This window comes from Vitis riparia, chromosome 19, assembly GCF_004353265.1.
Source record: "Vitis riparia cultivar Riparia Gloire de Montpellier isolate 1030 chromosome 19, EGFV_Vit.rip_1.0, whole genome shotgun sequence".
Classification (NCBI taxonomy): domain Eukaryota; kingdom Viridiplantae; phylum Streptophyta; class Magnoliopsida; order Vitales; family Vitaceae; genus Vitis; species Vitis riparia.
This window is the reverse complement of record NC_048449.1, coordinates 19,716,710-19,720,655: the sequence shown is the minus strand read 5'-3', so window position 1 is coordinate 19,720,655 and position 3,946 is coordinate 19,716,710. Positions and strand designations below refer to the sequence as shown.

General features: G+C 33.6%; 1 protein-coding gene across 1 annotated transcript; it reads right to left on the bottom strand.

The window, feature by feature from the left end:
• Window positions 1–588: 588 nt before the first annotated feature.
• Window positions 589–1,637, bottom strand: LOC117908544 (probable glutathione S-transferase). The gene is made up of 2 exons (XM_034822180.1): window positions 1,188–1,637; window positions 589–955 (listed from the first exon to the last, which is right to left on the bottom strand). The coding sequence occupies exons 1-2, from the start codon at window positions 1,566–1,568 to the stop codon at window positions 599–601; spliced, it is 738 nt and encodes a 245-aa protein (XP_034678071.1). The 5' UTR covers window positions 1,569–1,637; the 3' UTR covers window positions 589–598.
• Between the last annotated feature and the right edge of the window lie 2,309 nt (window positions 1,638–3,946).

Here is a 3,946-nt window from a genome sequence, read left to right as displayed (position 1 = left end):
CGGAAGCACATGAATTTTATGTGCTCCATGTGCTCTATAAATACCTTCCAACATAACTTTAACCCAAACAAGCCAGCAAATTGGGCTTGAAAGCATGACCCAAATAAAAGTGTTATATTTAAGCCAAACATGTTATAAGCTTTCTTGTCATTGGATTGGGCCTAGTGGCTTGGGCCAAAGATGGCTTATAATTAGTTTTAGTTTTGTAAGTATTGGGTGTGGAATGGGTTTGGTGGATAATGGGCCTCTTAAATAGTAAACAAATATTTGTAAAATTAAGGTGTGACCGGTTTGCAAAAAACCAAACGGTTTGTCCGGTTCAATGGTTCAACTGTCGGTTTGAATGGTTCAATGCTGGTTTGATCACAAAACAGTTCATTGAGATGGATAGAACTAGAAAGTTCATTGTCGTTCTCCGGTCGACGGTTTGACTAGTTGGACCGGCTGGTCCGATCCAGTTTTTAAAACCATGATCAGCGCTTCTTATATAAATATATTATAAATAAACAAAGTATAGAAATAACATTACAGAAAAAGGCAAAAAAAAAAAAAAAAAATCATGGATCATCTACTAAACTTGCTCATAAATGTTTCATCTCTAATCTATACCGAGCCTCTTTCTCATCTCCATGACAAAGCCATGGACCTTGTGTGGGTCTGCAAGAGAAGACGACACGCTCTCCTTTTGCCCGCACCTCTTGGCCCAAGCCATCAAATTGGGGCACTCATCTTCCACGCTGAAGTTGCCAAAGCTCTCGTATGTATAAAACCAGCAAGATAAGGGCACCAGAGCCACATCCTCAAACCCAAAATTTTCACCGCCAAAGTAGGGTTTCTCTCCAAGCTCTCCTTCAAAAAACTTAAGGCACTCTATGAATTCCTTCTTACCTGCCTCATGCTCTTCTCCTTTGGTGTACCATATCTTCTTTCCAAGCTCATGATACAGCTGTGGAACCTAATGGAGTCGAAGAAAGAATAGTTTCAGAAACAGTCAATTAAACCCTATCAGTTTGCTGAGAACCACCCTTATCATCTCCACAACAAAGAAATGAAAACCCATATCAGAGATGCAAAGTGGACACTTGTTGAACACACCCCAAAGCCTAAGAACAAGCCACCAAATCTGTCTGAGCCAATCGCAATGAATCAACGGAAAAGAAGTCTTTAAATCAACAGCAAAAACGTACCTTCTTGTCTACATAGTCCGCCCAGAACCTGGCCTGAGCTCTCTGGTAAGGGTCACTTGGCAACAATGGAGATTTATCCTTCCAAACTTCATCGATATACTGAACAATCATGAGAGACTCACAAATGGGTTTTCCGTTGTGGATCAGGACTGGGACTTTCTTGTGAACTGGGTTCATCTCAAGAAGCAGACGGCTCTTGTTCCACAAGTTCTCCTCCCTATATTCATACTTGAGACCCTTCTCTGCCAGGGCAATTCTGACCCTCATTCCAAAATGGCTAGCCCAGAAATCCAACAAGATAATCTCGTCTGCCATTGCTACTACTGTGAGTGATGCGATTGAGACTCTAGACGAAGAGCACAAGAATGAATTTTTCAGCATTTAAGCAAACTTCACCAAGTGGCTTAAAACTTAGGATATTTCTAAGAGAGGCGTGTGAATGTTGAACTAATGAAGACATAATAGGTCTGAGAGAAATAGTATAGATTTCTTGATAAGAGGCAGAGAAAGGATAAGCCGCCACGCCAACCAAATAATGTGAGTATCACACTATCTTGAGGTCCACCTCTAAATGAAATGGGCTTTCGCCAAGTCGATAAAAGACAAAGAAAAAAAAAGATAAAAAGCACTAACTCTTTCTTTGTATTATTCTCACTCCCTAAAAGGGTTTTATAAAGTCCCTTTCAACTTTAAATGAAAGGGGCTTGTATGGTGAAAGTTGGGTTTGAAAATTTAAAGTTGTATTGATACGCAACAATTGATGTATAGAATTTAAGGTGGCAACCAAATCCAAGGGAGGATTTTAATAACCATTGCAATTTGTGAGTTACTCAAACAACTATGTTATGGTAAATAGGGAAAAGTATGTTATAATATATACCTAAATTTGAAAATAAATAATATCATTTCAAAATATTTTAATGTTTCATGCACTAAGAGCTGACATTTTTTTAGGTTCCAATATTACCCTCCCTCCTGCCAAGCATCATCTTGCTAAGTTGATGAAACACAAAAAGATAAAAAGTTAATCTTCTTCCTCAAAGATACAATCTCTTATATCTCTGTAATTTTCGTTCAAGCTAATCTTCTTCCTCAAAGGTACAATCTCTTATCTCCCTTTGTCTCTATTTTGCGACCGATCATGAAATTGATTTTGTGAACAAAGTGAACTTCTTGTACAAGTGCATCCCAAAATAAACATAGTGGGATTTCTTTTTGTAAACATGAAACTGTCTCAACACTGTCTTTAAACAAGAATCTCAAAATAAACCCAATGTTTCGCATGCTTTTCATCAGTGGATTGGGCAATTGGTAGCAATTACCAAGCTATCTCAAGTATTTGGTAAAAGACATGAACCATTTCCAACCAATCACAAGCCTTATCCCCAATTTAGGTGAGGAATTTGATCTCTCTTCTATTAATACCTTATAAAAGAAAGAAAAACAAAAAACATAATTTAACCTATGAAATACTTAGAGCACGTTTGGCAATGATTTTAAAAAGCGCTTCTAACATTTCTAACACTTAAAAAAATTTATTATTCAAGTGTTAGAAAGACTAAAAATGTTTTCTAGAGTTACTATCAAATACACTCTTAAAGTGCGTTTGACAATGATTTTGAGAAGTGATTCTAGCATTTCTAATACTTGAAAAAAAAAATGAAGTGTTAGAAAGACAAAAAAAACACTTTACAGAATCATTGTCAAATGCACTCTAAGAGTCGGTTTTGACAGTGATTCTAGGAAGTGCTTTTAGCCTTGAAAGTGATATTGAAAAAAAAATGGTATTTGAAAAAAATTTAGAAAACACTTTTAAAAAATATGAAAATAACTTATATTGTTGAAAAATCATTTATAGCATTTTTTTAGAAAAACACTTAGGTGATTCTTATAAAAACACTTTCAAATAAAACACCTCTATTAAAAACGCTTCAAGTAAAAAAATTACGAATCACAAACTATATCTTTGAGATAATAATAATTTCGCAACCTTGCTTGGCTTGACTAGGGTCTTCTCCTCAAGTACTTTCAATTAGGATGTTAAAATCATCTCAATTGATGTTTGTCTTTAGAAACAATAATCTCAATTGATAAAAAATGCATTCAAAATCAATAAATAATTTTTATATATTTCTTCAGATTTATTTAACTTATTTTCCTTCATTATATAAAAATTAAATAATTTTAAAATGTCTAAATTTCTAATTATATTTGATTTTCCAAGTGCCCAAATTTTGTCATGTTTTTAATACCTTAAATGTTTTTTCACATAAACCCTAGCTCGGGAGGTTTTAATTATTTTTTATATTTTTTTTTCTATGTTCTAGACTTCTTAAATAAGGTTGTGGGCTTTTGTTTTATTCAAAAATCATTTTTTAAGGTTGAGAATTAATTTCATTTTTCAATGCTTACTATGCTAACCTAAATCTAGAACTGTGAATTGTTCTTCAAAATATGGGATAATTGGTGCATATTTGAGCTTCATAGAAATTTATCATACATTTTCAACAATTCAAATATGTTGTAGAATTTTATTTTATTTTATTTTATTTTTATTTTATCTTACCTATAAGGTTGTCAAATAATTCGATTTTGTATGACTTTTTGTTCTACCCTATTTCTAAGCAATAAGATGTTTAGTGAAATATGAGATAACTAGTGCATTTTTAGAATCTTTGAGCCTTTGGGTTGTATTTTAAACACTTTAAAGATGTTGTATAATTTTATTTTATTTTTTTGGATTTTATCTCACCTCTAAC

Excerpts from the sequence above, each read along its gene's own strand:
- LOC117908544 (XM_034822180.1), bottom strand. The coding sequence starts at position 1,568 with ATGCTGAAAAATTCATTCTTGTGCTCTTCGTCTAGAGTCTCAATCGCA. Across the intron at positions 956-1,187 it reads CGGACTATGTAGACAAGAAG|GTTCCACAGCTGTATCATGA; the intron begins GTACGTTTTTGC and ends CGACTCCATTAG.